At 40.0% G+C, this 16,673-nt stretch overlaps 1 protein-coding gene across 1 annotated transcript in view; it reads right to left on the reverse strand.

Annotated features, from left to right (window-relative positions):
* Window positions 1–16,673, reverse strand: part of LRP2 (LDL receptor related protein 2) — a 197,623-nt gene that overhangs the window by 40,494 nt on the left and 140,456 nt on the right. Inside the window, exons 49-56 of the mRNA XM_005601570.4 lie at window positions 13,642–13,937; window positions 11,821–12,337; window positions 8,735–8,887; window positions 8,050–8,220; window positions 4,527–4,750; window positions 3,144–3,321; window positions 1,924–2,120; window positions 961–1,206 (exon numbers count right to left, since the gene is read on the reverse strand). Of these exons, the coding sequence (XP_005601627.2) occupies window positions 961–1,206; window positions 1,924–2,120; window positions 3,144–3,321; window positions 4,527–4,750; window positions 8,050–8,220; window positions 8,735–8,887; window positions 11,821–12,337; window positions 13,642–13,937 (1,982 nt within the window). The remainder of the gene's footprint in view (window positions 1–960; window positions 1,207–1,923; window positions 2,121–3,143; window positions 3,322–4,526; window positions 4,751–8,049; window positions 8,221–8,734; window positions 8,888–11,820; window positions 12,338–13,641; window positions 13,938–16,673) is intronic.

The following is a 16,673-nucleotide window of genomic DNA, read 5'->3' on the forward strand; positions in this document are numbered from 1 at the left end:
GGACTAAAGCCTCAGTCCTGCCAGGAAATGCCACCAAAAGACATCTTTCCATTGTCATATTTAGCATGTGGTGCTGAGTAACAATTACCCTGTCACCAGCTAAATTGATTTTGGCAACATGTGTCTGTTTTAGGTGTGATCTGTTCACCAAGAGCAGAAAGATAGAGTCCTAAGTACTTTTCCTGGAAGATTGGCCCTGAGCTAACATCTATTGCCTCCTCCCTTTTTTTTTTTTTCCTTTTGTCCCCAAAGCCCCAGCACACAGTTGTATATCCTAGTTGCAGGTCATTCCAGTTTCTCTATGTGAGATGCTGCCACATCATGGCTTGATGAGCAGTGCATAGGTCTGCAACCAGGGTCCAAACTGGTGAACCCTGGGCCACCAAAATGTAGCATGTGAACTTAACACTCAATCACTGGGCTGGCTCCAATAGAGTCCTAAATTTTCTCACTATATCAGTACCACTCACTCATGTCGCAGTACAAAATTGGGGTGGGGGGTGCTGGGGGAGACTAGGTTTGAAGTAAAAAAAAACCTGGGTTGAAGTATCCGCTCTGCCACTAAACAGAAATGTGACCATGCACTTAAGGTGAGCCTCAGTTTTCTCATCTGTAAAATGGGAATTGGTAACACTCACCTTCCCTACCTGATAATGTTTCTCTGAGGCTCAAATGAGAAAGTACTAGATATACAAAATGTAAGTTCTTGTTGGCATATTCTGGACAGTTAGACATTCAATGTATCAAGAAAAGGAATCACCCACTTCAGAAAAAGGGTCTGGTTCAACCTACAAGCCATATAGCTATATGTTGCCTGCAGTGCCAGAGTTAGGAGGGAGAATCAAGAAGGAGTACCCCGTGGGGCTGAAGCAGAGGACTCCACATCCTCTCTCAGTCCACACAGAGGTTCTTTTTGTTTCCTGCTCCTGGTGAGGCCACGCTCCTCCCACAGGAACTTACTGCATTCCTGGATGGGCTCATCTGAGTAGTCTCCACAGTCATTGTCTACATCACACTTCCAGTTCTGAGGGATGCAGCGGCCATTGGCACACATAAAATAGCCCGGCTGGCAGATCCTCCTGGCACAGTGGGAACTGTCTTCATCTGAGTTATCCTCACAGTCGTTCTCTGAGTCACACTGCCAGGCTTCTGGGATGCAGCGTTTGTTGGCACACTGCCATTCATTGGACTCACACTGGTGATGCTCTGCAAGCAGGGTCATTTGGTTATCAGCCTCGAAGTTGTCAGGAACAGAAGCTCCTAATTTACACCAATCAATCCTGGAGAACTCGATGGTAATTTCTTTGTGGAGGATTTATGTCCTAATGCACTTTTATCGGCTAGTTAGCACATGGGCACTTATTCCTTTGACTATTACTGTCTCCTAAATTCTTAAATATCTTTTTCTTGCATGCAGTACTAGAGGATAAAAATTGAATCACTGATGGCCTACTAAATTCACCTTCTCCTGTCCCTTTTCTTCTAATGGACAATAGTTTCCAAACTTTGGTTTGTTGCTGTTGTTGATATGTTGTTTTTAGTTTGGAGGGTTTTTGGAGGGGAAGCTTTTTAAAAGTGGAAAAATAAGTAAATGCTACAAGAGAGAGTCTTTATTTAAAATGAGGGTGGGAAACCCTCATTTTGCCCTCAGCATTAGCTCTCAAGGAGGGTTCTATGTATCACATATGGTAAAGAACCACCAATATAGACAACTTATGATTTACCTCAACCATTTTCCTTGTAGAGACCTTAGAATTTCAAAAAATACTTTATAAAAATAGATATAGGATGAATTCTGAGTTTTCTCCTAGGACTTTGGATGGGTTTTTGGTTTACGATATTCAGGAATATACCCACAAAATAATGATTGTACACAATCAACTATAGAGGTGGGCAAAGAAGGCATAAAGCAATTCAACACACCACAAAGAATATGGTCTTCATCAGACCCATCAGGGCAGTCTTCGTGAGCATTGCACAGGAAGTGGGGGCTGGTACAGTTGCCATCCTTGCACTGGAACTGTCCTAACCGGCAGTAGCGCGGTGGGCAAATGGTGGGTTCATCAGAGCCATCTGAGCAATCTCTCTGCCCATCACATTTCCACCAGATAGGAATACACCTGCACAGAGAAAATAGAGCACTTCTCTTAGCGAAGCACTACGGGTAGAGAAGCAGGCAACAGCCATCTGGAAAGATGTCAAAACCGAACTCCAAGTAATGACATGCATGAGCTCTTTCACGGCCCTAGAAGAGGATCAATTAACCTTGGTTCCTGTGGTGTATTTTCAGAGAAAACATTAATAGATGAGACAGAACAAGTCTGTTAAGACCCAAATACATGCTGAAAAAATGCTTTGAATATGATGATAAAATTCCTGCCACAACAAACAGCGGCGTGTGTGTTTGGAGCCGTGGTTCTGGAAGCAGAGATTGGTTGGGACTGTCTGCTAAGGTGATATAAAAGAAACACTCATGTATTAGCTGGGAAGCAGAGGACACTCATGTTTGTTGAGAGCCTATGTGATAAGTGTATGCTAGATTCTTAATCTAAGATATCTATTTAATCATCAAAATAATCTGCCATTGAATCTTAGATGCTATGATTTGCATTAATGCCTCTCCCCACTCCACTCTGTGATTCATTCCCCTTAGTCATCAATGGCCTATGGCCATTGTTAGGGAAATAACCTGTGGCCATGTTTCATAGCAAACACAAATGATCAAAAGTAGATTTGAATGTGTACCTGGATCTCTGACATAGTAAGGAGCTATGCCAATATATGTGCGGAAAAGACAGAGAAATTCTATCACTCTTGAGGGCTATTTTTCAGTATACACTTACATACACTCTGGCCCTGACACTTAGAACAATTTGTTAAAAATTAAAAAAACACATGGTTTGCTTCCTCTCTAGAGATATAAAAACTTGCATACATAAGCATAACCATTTGGTTAACAAATTCCACCTATTCATGAAAAAATTATCTGAAGCTGGAGACTGAGAGTCTTGCTACATTCCAAATGAACCAAATTAATTAGCCAAAATCTTGGTTCATTGGAAAGCTCCCACCTCCTGAAGCCTTGAAGGTCTGTATGTCCAAGGGACAGAGAGGAATTGTGGAGAGAGAAGAGAGAACCTTACTTTTCATTGTTAGCACACAAGAATTGGGTGCTAGAGCACAGGGGCAGGCAGTGGGTTCTGTCATCCAGCCTGAGGGCTTGGAAGCTATCTGGACACTCACAGGTGAATCCCTTTCCTCCTGCTTTGATGAGGCAGAGATGCGAACAGCCACCATTGTTGGTACCACAAGGATTGTTCACTAGTGAAAGGAGAAGAAACAGATATGTTTATTCAGGTTACTAAGCACAAACGAGCTGATCACCCACCTCATCAAACTTATCACCTCTTTAAGAGTAAGAAAAATCCTAGTTTCATGCTTCTTCCAAGTCATAAATAGGACAGATGGTAGAGCTGTATAAGCAATCCTGTGCTTTGAGAAAACAGATGTATGTGCTGCCAGAAGTGAGGCATACCCACTTGTGTTTAGGGCTAAAAAAATAGCTGTTTCTCAAAGTCCTTAGAGAGGAGGTTGGAAACTTAGCTTACGTTCACGTGCCCAGAACCCAAGTTAAAGTTTTAATTTCCAGCAGATACTATATTCACTCATTTTAAGGATACAGGCAACAAAAGTATGGCCAAGAATGAGGAGGATGGACAAACTGAGCAATTCTCTGGGCTGCCACTTGGAGGGGAGGATTAATTGAATCCATCCTCTCCCCAAAGTGTACTCCAGACCTTTGCTAGATTACCTATAAATCATAAAATGGCTTTAATTGCATGAAAGGAAATAAAAGTTCACAAGCAAAAAAACACATTTCCTAACTTATGAAACACTGAAATGTGATCCTCTCAACATTATTACCTTCTAGAAAATGAAAATAACATATATTTAATATACAACACAATATCATATGCAAATAACATTTAATAAATCTTATACTGATTGTAATCTTCTTTTAAACATTTCTTTTAAATCAATCATTTCAATAGATTAATCTTAACATTAAGGAATGATTGTCAATCTCTTAGGTGTTATAATTTATTGTGGTTGTATAGGAAATCTCCTTATTTTTCAAAAGAGCTTTCTTATTTAGGGCTGAAATGTCATGATATTTTTAACTCACTTTAATATACTTCAGTCCTCCCACTAAAATAGATGAAGTAAATATAGAAACATGACAATTGTTAATTCTTATCAAAAAAAAAAAATAAAAAACCCAGACTGGTCTTTAAGAATAGAGCAAGCTTTAAGAAAAAGAAGAGTTATAAGCAGCCTTTCCCAGGAGTAGGAGAATGAACTCTAAAGATACTTCCATACCCTCAACTCTCAGCATATGTTTTGTAGAAAATATCAACAAGTAAAACCAATCCCTTTATAAATAATGACATTTATGCTTAAAAACACAAGAAAGGCATACGGAGAACCTAAAGCAACTGTGCCAAACTTCTGAATCGCCTACTCACCAATTGGCTGCCTATATGGATGATACACATGGATGTCAAATGGTTTATGTGTTGTGTTCACCAGCACCATCCTATCTGATCCATCATATTTGTTTCCCTTTTCAACTGTCCTTGTATTCCAATCTGTCCAATAAATAGTGTCTTCAAAAATGGTAATAGCAAAAGGGTGAGGCAGCATCCCATCATACACAGTGTGCCGATGGTTGCCCTCCAAATCAGAATACCTGAGGTAAGAGGAAGAAAGAGTTACTCAATGAAGATAATGCCTCTCCCCTAATGCCTTTAACGACAGATGAACTGACAAATCAATTAATACCATTCCACCTTCCAAAGGAAACTGAAGTTCAGATCCTCCCCAAAGTTCCTAGTCTTTAAATAAAATAAAAGCTAAACTTAACGTATATTTTGACTGAACAAAAGAAGTAAAAGTTTGCTTTAAAAAAGCGATGCTTAAAAGATAGGAATAGCCACAGGAGTTTAAACAATCACTAATTCCTAACCACAGCTGCTTTCCTGCAGATGGTTCAGCTGTCATAGGCTTATAACCTTTTACAACGATGTTTTCCATTCATCATCTTTTTGATATACTGGGATGAATCCCAAGTTACTGGAAGAAATCAGAGAATCACAATATAAAGCTGGAATTCTGCCTTCTCCTGAACACTTCTCAGAGGAGAAGCTGTTCTAGGAGATAGCTGAATTCTCAGTATAATCTGAGAGGAATATACTAGATGAGTCAAATTATAGGCCCGCAGGCTTAACTTTGCATACACTGGCAGCACATTTATTATTAATCATGCCCTGGGCACTATTGATGAATACTTCTCCAGGTGAATAAACCTCCAGAGGAAGTTCTCTGATTTCAAGATGGTACAAAGCATCCACAGCCAAATTTCCAGGTCCTCCTAGTTCCAACGTGTCATTCATTACTATGAGTCTATGTCAAATAATTGATATTTTAATATTTTTAAGTTTTGGAGCAGCCCCTAAAATTCAAACAGGAGGTAGAAGGAGCTAGCAACTAAGAAACTTGGTAATGTTAGCCATGCAATATTAAAAATATTTTCCAAAATATTATAATTTACAGTAACTTATAGAAGTCAGGAAAACCTGAAGACCTTCTTGGCCTCTGTTGATAAAACTGCAGGTAAATGACCAGAACTTAGTCACTATCTGCTTCTTTAAAAAAGTCATAGACCAGAAAGTAGTCTCGAGATCTTCCTTTTTGGTTCTTGCGTGATCCCGGTATAAAGATCTCAGACACACTTATTTTTGGTCAAGTGTAGAATCACAGGGCATAGCTACAAGGATTTATTTGCACATCCCAACAAGTACAAGAAATGGATTGGATGCTCTATAAAAATGTATTGCTTTACATAGTCTATGAAATCTATTTCTGAACATAGGCATTGCTACCCCTCCAACAGCTGATCAAGTCAACATGGCTACATGAAAATTAAAGTTTCATTCATTCTCAGATCACAGTGCCTGATACTATGCTTGGATTTTTATATGGTAACTTATTGCCTGAATTTTAAAATCCAGCTACACAAATAATCTATAACAGATTTTATCAAAAAGTGAACAGAATATTAACTAGCTAGAAAATTCCTTTTTGCTTCTAATGTGCCTTAAAACATTATCAATGCTGCCTATTTCATCAAACCTACTAAGCTTTCAAGACCAAGAACAATCTATAAGTCCTGAAGGACAACAAAAGTCCGACAAGAAAGTTGTTGAAGCTTCTTTGAATTCTTTGATGCGTCTATGAATTCAAAATAGGATTTTATGGAAAGCTAACTAAGCTCTATGATGTCCCTTCAAAGAGGGGATACATACACTGTAGGAAGGGCCAAGGATGTCACCACCTGAATATTACATTAAAATGGTACAAATAATCTGGAAGTAATATTCTACTTCTTCTGACCAAAGTTGGTCTCTACCTAAGAGTGAGTTAGCATCTGCTATGGTAAATTCTGCAAAGAGAACACTAAAGGATTGCCTTAGTATGTCAAATGAACCAGGACAAGTAAGTATTCCCAAAGCATCACATGCCAAAATCCTTATAACCTTCAATTTTCCAAAGTCTTCTTTCCTACTTACCCTAAACATATCTTAAAACTAACATCATACAACATGGTAACTATAGTTAATAATACTGTATTGTATATTTGAAAGTTGCTAAGAGAGTAGATCTTAAAAGCTCACATCACAAGAAAAAAATTGCAGCTGTGTGGTGATGGATGTTAACTAGACATACCGTGGTGATCATTTTGCAATATATATATATTAAATCATTACACTGTAAACCTGAAACTAATGCAATGTTATATGTCAATCATATCTCAATTTAAAAAGAAAAAAAAAAAACAACACTAAGATCATGAGGTAATTCCAAAAGGCTGAGCTCAAAACAGACGTTGGAGAGTAGCAGAGGCTGATGGCATAGCCGGGAGAAACAACCCAGTATCTTCTGCTTTCCAGGCCAGGGGTGGGAAGGAGTCCTCATCACATGTGTTAACTGGAAAGGATTCCGGGGAAGCGTCAGTTCAACAGAATAGGGCTCTGGGATTGATTAACAATGTCTGCCATGAGCATAGGAGGAGAGAGCACTAGCATGTGTGCCCAGTATTCCTTCTTTCTCAGTGGCATGTTCCCAAGAGAGCATAAGATTAGAGAACTTCAAAAATTTCTACACTGACTTTGGCAGCAAAATAAATTTAACAGAATGAAAGAAATTTCAAAGGCCTTTGAAATAGCTTTGCTGAATTAATGGCAATTCCATGCTTTTGAATGCAACAGGTTGTATATCTGGGTATTTTTTCATAAATAATTTCTTAGAAGACCTTACTGCAGACCAACTAGGCCATAACTAGCAGTGCCCCAAAATAAACATGTTCTAGTTGGTTAGTAATGTGTATTATCTTTTTTACAATGAGTATTTTTCATTGAACAGTATAATTTTTAACACACTTTTAAAAAATTATCCTATTACTAGAATGATTTAAATGCATTATCATATGAATAAATGTTAATACACTCTACTGCTACATAAAACGCTTCATTGTACTTATCAATAAATGCACCAAAGTATTTTAGGGAAAACCTTTTCAACACTTTTGCTCTTTTTCTTTTTTCAAATTCTAAAATCAATTAATCATATATTTGGGAGGGATGGGAAAAGTAAAGGGATAAAGAAATTAAGATGAGTTGAGCACTAAGCTGACTACCACAGGGGAGAGATTACTAGCTCCATTTTTGAGACCAAAAAAACAATAAGAAGTGAAAGTACCTGGATAAAAACCTAATCTGTATGATTTCAAAGTTCACGCTCTTTCTACTGCACCATACTATAGACCTCAGCGAACTGCCTATAAGCAGTGTCAGATAGAAGTGATCTTAGAGTGACTTCCAATACATAGGCCAGTTAGAAGCTGCATGGGAATAAAACACTGGCAACACAAGCCCTGGTGTTTGGAATCAACAGTTACCCAGTTTGTTTCATTCTTTTCTAGGTACGTACTCAATGTAACCCAGGTGAGCATCTGCCCAGTAGAGTAGATCATTGGTGTAATCAATAGTGATGCCATTGGGCCACACTATCTTGGTAGAGATAATCACAGACTTGTTGGTTCCATCCATGCCTACTCTCCCAATGTACGCTCGGCTAGCCCAGTCTGCCCAGTAGACATACCTGTTGGAGCAAACACAAAGGGTCAGTTCCTAAAGCCAAGAGAAGTCAGTAGCCAAAAGACATAATTCTTCTCCAATTAGAGAAACAGAGTTTACATTCTACAGAGACTCTGGGAAAGAAAAAAGAACTAATAGAAAATAATCTAAAAGAAGATGAGGTACAAGAAATCCTCAAGAATAAACATGATTAACTGGGGATTTCAGTAGATTTGACATGGAGAGTCCAGTAAAGGTGGGTTATTTTTTTTTAACCGTAATATTCTTTACATGCAGCCAAAACATGTGACTTGAAAGTGAAATGGTGTGTCATGGCAAAGAAAATAGAATAGCTGATGAATATCATTTGAACAAGCCATGTTTCTACCCATTATACTAAACCATTTAGCAGGTAGGAAAAGCAGAAGACAAATCCCAGCAAAATACTGGCCTTGAGATAACTACGTGAACAGCCTATTTGGTAACAAATGCAGAATTAGGGCAGTATAGAAGAGCCCAAGATTACAGGGAGACAATACCCATATTGAGGGTGAAGGACAATTCCTCTGGGATTTTCAAAGCACAAGGTGTTGTTGGCATCCACACAGTGCTCAGCCAGCTTGCGGCGGTATTGACCATTCAGCTCAGAGACAGACAGGCATTTCAGGTAGGTATCTAACCAATAAAGCTTTCTGAAATGGAGAACCAGAAGTTACCGATACAACCATTTTGCTTGTGAAATTGCATTTTTAGCCACCCAATTTCCTATGCAAGTTACTTTGGAATCACACCAACAGCTGTTAGAAGGTACTTCTCCCCAAGCAAACAAGGACAAGGGAAAATAGTTGACCTTCCTGCAATGGAAGATGCAAGAATGTGTGCTATAATTCCTACTTGAAAGTGATGCCACATAGGGAATTCTGGGGCCACACCTCACACAGGATTCTGGCTTTACTTTCTTCATGCAGCATAAGGCATCCTCCCTAGGCAATGCAAAGGCTTAGAGGAGCAGGGAAGGGGGAGTGAGAGCAATGAGTGTCATGAACTAGAGTTTAAATGGTCGAGTTGAGGAAACAGACTTGTCTGAATGTATCAGTGAGACTGCACAAAGAAACTGAATCACGGCATCCTTAGGATAGAGAAATCTTACTCCTCCCTGGCTCCACCAGACTAGGCTGGCAAAATGAGTTTCTTATCCTGTGCTAGGTTTTATTTAGTCAAACTTAAAAAGCTATAAAAATGTGTTAGAATCTCTCAGAAATTCCTACCTCAAGGATATTTCAGTTCTAAATATATTGCTAGTCAATAGGAGCCATTTATTTTCTCTAAGGCAGGGGTTCTTAATTGGGGTCCCTAACCTGACATCAGGGTAGCTTGGGCTTTGGGAGGTCTGTGAATCCTCTAAAACTGATGCAAAATTGTGTGAGCATAAAATGTGTTAAGTACTTTTATCCAGCAAGGGGTCCACAACTTTCACCAGAGACCTAAAGTGTCCATAACCTTCCAAAGAGTTCAATGCCTCTAGAATCTGAGTGTCATTTAGGCTCTGATAGTCAATTCCAACTGGAAGGAGAATGATTTCCCTTCCAAAAGGACCAAATGTCTCCTTGCAAAAGGTAAGCACTGATCCAACCATCCTGGGTGTCAGAATATTTAGCTTAGGACAGCAGCATCCTTATTAGGCTTGAGGATGAGGGAATGAGTATGCATAAATGTACAAGCCTTGCCAGTTCATTCAGCTGAGTAAATCCTGATGAATGAGATGGCCACAGTCTTGGATTCCATCAATGCAGAAGCAAAGAATAGCAATAATAATAGCAGCTATTTGTTGAATACTTACTAAATCTCAGACCCTAGGCTAAGGACTTTTTAAAACATTATATTATTTAAGATCACAACAAGTCTAGGAGCGGGTGCTATTATCATCCCTATTTTCCTGATGAAGCTGCTCAGGTCCTGAGGTTGTACAATTAGCAAGCAGGTAGAGCAGGAATTCAAGGTTGGCTACACCATAGGGCACGTCACTCTATTGAGCTTACTGCCAACTCATTAATTTCTCTTCATTCCACAGTCGAAAGACTGGCCTTGTCAGCAGACTCTTTTTAAGAGACACTCCATCCCCACTAATGGAAAAATTAAGAGGACTAAGAGTCAGCACAATCTTCCAACGTACATAACGGTGCTTTTAAAAACTAGTGTATCAAGAGTAAGGACTTTGGAAACAAAACACCCTTAGGTTAGCAGTGGCTATCTTTATTGATGTTGGGGAAATGTTTCCAATTTCAATGAAGTTAATATCTTAGAAATCTCCCCTACGCACTTAAATGTAACTGGGTGCTATTCTTCCTCTGTGTTTTAAGGAATGTTTAGCCTAGTTTTGCTCCTTCTTGAACATCTGAGAAAATACTTTGGTCATAGGATATTTTATCCTACCCTCAGCCTAGAGTTTCTTGCTCTAGCTTCCCCGCTACCACACATGTACCTAGTTCTCTCCTGTGGTCAAGAACATGCCTACATGGAGAGGAAAGTAGCTAAAATCCAGGGGAAAATATCATCCTACCAGTTTGAGGGAGAGAGGGCTGAATGACAATATCTCAGGGTTAAAATATTTTTTTCCCTGCATTGGAGCAAAGGATGGGGCAGGAACAGTACCATATTTAGTTCTCTTCCTGTAAATCATTAATCACTATGCTTTTTTACACCCAGTAGAGCCACTATAAATAAAATGCTCATATTCTCATAGTCAATATTTTATTCACTACTCAGCAGGCACTTATTGAGTCCCAGGGCAGGCCAGCTACTATTCAGGCAGAACTAGGAAGCAAACTTTCCACCTCCCCATTTTTGGATCTTTACTCTTAAGATGGTCAAATAGGGAAGCTGTGGAAGAGTCCTCTGTAGGTCTGGGCCGACTGCAGCAATAATATGTGGAGCACAAGTGCCTGCAGCTTCATGTCCTTTAACCACAAAGCCAACTACTTTATGCTGCCAAGTATCTGATAGATTCAATATTCAACAGCGATGTTAAGAGGTGTTGTTGATCTGGTAAAGTTCAATTAAAACACCACCTGCCACCTTAAAGACCCTCAGCTTCTAGAAGAACTATCTCAAAATAAAACAGCTTCAGTTTGGCTGTCCTTTATTGTATGACCAGCCCAGGCTGGGAATGACTAGCGTTGTAAGCAAGGCTGTGAACTCCAGGAAAGCAGGGGCTGAGTCTGTCTTGCTTACCTCTAGCCCCCACGTGCCTGGCACAGCCTGTAGGAGGCACTTAGCAAGCAGTTTTAAATGACTGAATGCACCAACGAATTCATGAATCACCCTTAAAATCATCTCTAGTTCACTGAATGGCCAGCAATAGCAGAGCTCTTTCCTCCTTTGTGATGCCCCCTCCCATAAAAATTATACCGTAAATTCTTAAAATCGCTAGATTTTAGATTCTGTGGTATCCTATTTGAATATTAGGTACACAGCAGGAAAAAAACATGCAGAAGCATTAAATATATCCACATATTAACTCAGGTTGAAAAGATCAATTCCCTGTTAAGAAGAAAACATGGTTAGAATATTTTTTAAAAAACAGAAAACTTTTTAACTTTTAAAAAGCTCTTTGGTGTTTTCTTACCTAGTAACCCAGTCTACAGCCAGACTTTCAGCAGCTGGTAGTCTATGGTTTATGACTGTCTCTCTGTTTGTTTTATTCAGAAACATTCTCTCAATGACTTTATTCTCTCTATCAATCCAGTACAGTCTCTTTTCTACTCGGTCAAAATCCAGGGCCACAGCATTGCCCAGTCCTTGCAAAATGAGGGAGTAATAATGGCCATCTGTAGTTAGATTTCTCAAATAGTAACGGTTGCTAAAAATGAGATAGGGCTCGATGTCACTGTTCTGCCGGCAGTTCTTTCCATTTGGTTCTCGAATGTAGCCCGGGGCACACTTACAGATGTAGGAGCCTATTACATTCTCACACTTCTGGCTACAGACAAAGGGTGTCTCTTTGCATTCATCAATATCATTACAAGTCCGCTTGTCAGACATAAGCTTGTAACCAGGATGACAAGAACAATAGAAACTGGTTAAAGTATCTGTGCAGTTTTGGTCGCAGCCACTGAGTGAAGCGTCATTGCACTCATTAATACCTGTAAGTTAAAGACAAGTATTAGAGAACCTAAAATGGCAGCAATGGCGGTCAGCCCCGTGGCATAGTGGTAAAGTTCATGTGCTCTGCTTCGGCAGGCCAGGTTTTGCAGGTCCAGATCCTGGGCATGGACCTAGTGCTGCTTGTCAAGCCATGCTGTGGCAGCATCCCACATGAAATAGAGGAGGATTGGCACAGATGTTAGCTCAGTGACAATCTTCCTCAAGCAAAAAGAAGAAGATTGGCAACAGATGTTAGCTCAGGGCCAATCTTCCTCATAAAAAAAACAAAAGCACTGAAAAACTAAAATGGCAGCAATGGATCCACGATAATGATCTATAGTCAGCACTTCCACTCTACATCATCAATCCTTAATGAATCATGCTGAAAGTAGACAGACAATAAGGGATTTCTAAAGGCCATAGATTACTCAAAAGTCACTGTTTTTCAAACTTTCTCCTCAACTTACTCTTTCACCAGTGGTTTGAATATCTAATAGAACTAACAAGCTTAAGTTTGACTTTGAATCCTATACCAGCCAATCTTCTTTTAAACAATAATTTAAAAAGTAAAATGGCAGGAGAGAGAAGGAAGAGCAGTACAAAGAGCGTGGCCAGTAATGTGCTGGTAAAACCGGTCTCTGGGGGAACAAAATGCTCTCACTGGTAGCATCTTCCATTTCAGTGGTGCAAATACACCATGACCAATTTCAGACTACCAGTGTGACATCACTGATCACAGATATACATTTGGCTCTCACAAAGTGGGATGAGCCATCCAGCACTCTACCTCTGGCTGGTTCTGTGACACATGGCCAAGCTCACCCAAAAACTATACACAGAGAGAAGAGAACACATTCTTACTAATTGTGTGTATTATAAATTCTACACTGGTTTGCTTGTGGAGGTTGGGGTGAGGGGGAGGTTAAAACTGTCCCCTTCAAACACCTGAGGATGAAAATGAAGAACAGGCGAAGGAATTCTAGCAGACGGACAGTCCAGGTAACAAGTCATTCCAAGCGTTCAAAGAGAATCAGCATTGTTTGCCTTGTTTAACAATGTTGTTAGGTACTGATGGCCTGAATATGCTCATCCTCCGTTCTCTGTAATGAACTGCCTAACTGACGAATTAGTCCAAAAATGTTTGTGTACTAACCTCATATACCAAGAAATCCTTGTCCTTTGGTAGACAAACAATAGTAATCTGGTAATTTTCTACTCAGAGGACAAACTGGAAAGTCATACAGAGTTGAGAATCCACAAGCAGTCTCCCGTTTTCCTTCTCCCAAATCTTCCGCATACTCACCACATCCTTTCTCGTCACTGTTGTCTAAACAGTCATCTAGGTGGTTGCAGACTTTCACCATCTCAATGCAGTTCCCGTTGTCACACTTGAACTGATGGGGGTGGCACGTGGTTTCTGGGGTGTGGCACAGGTGCTCCAGCTCATCAGAGTCATCTCCACAGTCATTTTCCCCATCGCAGGTGTAGACCTTATAAATGCAGATCCCATTCTGACAGGTAAACTGGTTCTCATTGCAGGTGGGGTAGGAGCATTCCCTCTCATCACTGTAGTCACCACAGTCATTGCGCCAGTCACATCTGTGTTAGGAGACCGAGTATCACTCTTGGAGAGGTTGACAACAAGTCTCAACTATCACCCACTTGGGGCTTTGCTTCCTCCTCCATCTACCTGAATGCCAGGTCGACTATTTCAATACCAAGATCATCACTGTCCTTAAGTCCTCTCTCCCCCAGAATCCTCTTCCACCCCACCAATCTCTAGCTCTAGATGAATCTAATATTTAGCATTCCATGCAACTTCCCCAGGTGTTGGTTGATACCATGGAAATGTGGGTCTAGAGCTATTAAAAATAATTGCATTCCTTTTTTTCCCCAGTTGATAAATTAATTAAATACAGCTTTTATAATTTTGTTGTTCATCAGATCTATTCATCGGATAATGAGACAGTTTATCAACACTGGCAATATCTTTGGTAGCCATATGATAGAAGTGCCCATACTCAAGTGGAAATTCATAGGGTAAGTACTATATATTATAAATGATAAGATTATTAGATGTGTCCTCCATGAACACATATCTTCCAATTGGAGTAATGTTTGCAGTAGCAGTCCTGTTCCTTCCCTTTTTCATTATAACACTCCTGCTACCTACCATGACATGTGAATGGTTACAGTGTTGAAAAGGATGGAAAACTAGTAGATTAGCATGGACAATCGGCAAAGGAAGGAGGCATTTCATAGTTCTAGGAGGTATTTGGGGACCTAACGTTCCCAGGCATCCTGAGGACATTCCTGAAATTCTGTGAGCCAGACTAGTCTTTCTTCTCTACATTATTCCAAGATCCCATGAAAGTCATGATTACTGAAGGGGGGGGGGGGGGAGGGCGGTCCTGCTAACAGTAACAGTACTCATCCTAAGTATAAAGGAGTCTTGGATGGGAACAACTAATGTTTGACAATTCGTAAAATAATTCACTACGGAAGGCATGGGAACTAGAGGCAGAGAATTAAAAAAACATTAAGATTTCAAAGTTGAATGTGGTCAATTTTACAACTGACCTGTGGTCAGTTCTTCTAATCAGCACTCCCACCCACAAACCTAGGGTACTTCCAATGTGATTTATACCAAAATGCATGCAAGTAACTGTAAAGAGAGCTGTGATCAAAGCAAGCTGGCTCAGCCCCATTTGGTCTCCAGATCATTTCCAAATGATTTGAGATACCAATGCTTTCTTTCCTCTAGTTTAGATTCAATCCAAGAGGAAAAAAAAGTCAATTAGGCAAGCAAATCACTAGGTTTTTAGACACAATTGCACGTCAGTATTCCAGCGAGCTGCTCACAACTCAGTCTTATCCAGGTTCTTCAGGAGCGTCAGTAATAAGCCCAGAGAGAAAAAGTCAATAGGAGAAATGACTCCTTGTACCATTCTATGAAATACAGGAGCACACATTCTGCCAAGCAAGCAAGAGGGTGCACATTAACAGCGCACTTAGTGGTGGCTACTGGCACTCCGGGCAAACAGAATTTGGAGTTATTTTAGACCCCATACCAGAAAAACAGTAATTTTTTCTCCTCTGTCATAAACCCTTGGCAAAAGCAATTCAGAAAGCTCACCGAAAAAAAGAAGAAGAGAGAGAAAGGAAATAAGGAAGGAAGAAAGGAAGGACAAGATGAATGAAATCCGTAAAAGTCTGGCAGGGCTGCAAGATCATAGTAATAATGTAGGCAGAGCTCAGAAAGCTCAGAAAGCTCAGAAAGGGAGTGAGATAACCTAGAGTCTGATCAAAATCAAGACCTGATATAATTCTATTCCCTAGATCCTATGTCTAGGTTTTCAGAATAAATCCGACTGATGGTATTAAATATTTACGTAATTCAGAAGAACCAAATTGCAGTACAAAGTAATAGAACTCTTGAGCAAGTAGGGAGAAAATACAGATAAAGATTTATTCCCTTCCACTTACAGAGAATAAAAATCTACAGATCACATCCATATCAGGTAAATATAGACTAAGCATATTTAAATGCAAGTTCACCACAAAAGGAGACAGCTCGGTCTCCCGAATGTCTTCAGGTTGTCAATACTCAAGCTACCACCTCTCATCAATGTCTACTTGGGCTTCATCAGGGGACGACTCATCCCACAGCAGTATATTTTCTAGACAATATTTATCTACTTCTTTAATCACTACTATTTTTTGGCCATAATGCCACATCCCTGCTCCTTTTGTAGCCTTCACAGGACATGATCTAGCCTTCTCTGACTTCCTCAGGACCACCGTCATGAACACATAGTTCTGTACCACACTATATGCCACCAGGACCTCAGGGCCTGTTGAGGAGCTGCCTGCCCCTACGCAAATGGCCCCAGAAGCTCTGCTGGCTGCTCTTGTGACGTCTTCCTATATCTTTTCCATCTCCTTCCCTAGCAGACTGTAAACTAACAGTTCTTGTTCTCTCCATATGTGTGTATGCCCTTTAACAGTCCTCGGCACATGCAATATCTCTTCTTATCTCCAGTTCCATGTATCCAAATGCCTCATACATATTAGGCATACCAAGAAGTCCTACTACATCAAACTCACCCTCCATCTTGAGCAGACTCCCTCCTGGACTCACTATTTGTGTTAATGTCCTCCTACTCTCCTATTCCATCAGGATTGAAACTTACATGTCATTTTCCTTCTCTATGGTCCCGAAATCCAAATTTGCTAAGTAGGGATAGTGAGAAGTTGGGGCACTAAAAAAGTATAAACTTTTTGAAATACTGCATGTGGAGAAAGTAATAAGAAATCAAACATACGAACAGACAT

The sequence above is a fragment of the Equus caballus genome, chromosome 18 (genome assembly GCF_041296265.1).
Source record: "Equus caballus isolate H_3958 breed thoroughbred chromosome 18, TB-T2T, whole genome shotgun sequence".
In the NCBI taxonomy this organism is placed as follows: domain Eukaryota; kingdom Metazoa; phylum Chordata; class Mammalia; order Perissodactyla; family Equidae; genus Equus; species Equus caballus.